The 788-nt window shown below is 46.1% G+C and overlaps 1 protein-coding gene across 1 annotated transcript; it reads left to right on the forward strand.

Annotated features, from left to right (window-relative positions):
• Positions 1 to 60: 60 nt before the first annotated feature.
• Positions 61 to 730, forward strand: LOC107885713 (the record flags this gene model as incomplete). Its single annotated transcript, XM_016809381.2, has 2 exons — positions 61 to 429; positions 494 to 730. Coding segments are annotated over exons 1-2 (369 nt in total), but the record flags the coding sequence as incomplete, so codon positions are not given.
• Positions 731 to 788: the final 58 nt, after the last annotated feature.

The following is a 788-nucleotide window of genomic DNA, read 5'->3' on the forward strand; positions in this document are numbered from 1 at the left end:
TTCGTTCAGAATCTAAAAGGGGGTTAGCATGCTTGGTGAATCACCAGGTGTACCTATATGGTATAATATTGTACGCGTGTACGCAGATTTTAAATGCAGTGAACTTGCCACGTATTTTTTATTTTTCAATAATTAACTAATTATGTTTGATAGTATCAAATTGATACTAATCGTTTTTGTTTTCTGGCTCAAATCAGTGGTCTTGACAACGTATATTGTAGTTAAGCCTTAAATAAATTATCAGAAATCGGCATCATTTGTTTATCTACCCTAAGTTATCGTATAATTGTCACAACGATGAGTCTTATTTTTGCACTGTTCTATTTGACATTTATCACGGTGTGCAAGCTCGCGGAGGAAATTATGAGAAAAGTCCATCTGGAACACCTTCAGATCGGTGACTGCCGGTACAAATCGGAGGACGCGCCGGTTTGTCGACCGACTTCGTAATGATAATATCATAATAATTTGCGTTTTTTTCTTTGTGTTCCAGACTTCAGCCAGCCCATCGCGCAAAGACAAGTTCGCTCAGGTGAACATTTGGGGATCTTGTGCCCCCCGCCGTCGCGGCCGGGTGATGTACTCGTCACGGCCAAATAACGGAACAGAGAGCGAGCCGGCTGCCGTTCGATCGAGGTGTCCATCGACGGCGCCGACTTTCCCGGCACGAAACGTGGCCGACCATCGATTCAAGTGTACATCGACGACGCCGACTTTCCCGGCACGGAACGTAACCCCGGCCTCGGATACGACGTCGTCGCGGCCGATTGCCGGCTACAAGAACGTGG

The sequence above is a fragment of the Acyrthosiphon pisum genome, unplaced genomic scaffold (assembly GCF_005508785.2).
Source record: "Acyrthosiphon pisum isolate AL4f unplaced genomic scaffold, pea_aphid_22Mar2018_4r6ur Scaffold_8782;HRSCAF=9371, whole genome shotgun sequence".
NCBI lineage: Eukaryota > Metazoa > Arthropoda > Insecta > Hemiptera > Aphididae > Acyrthosiphon > Acyrthosiphon pisum.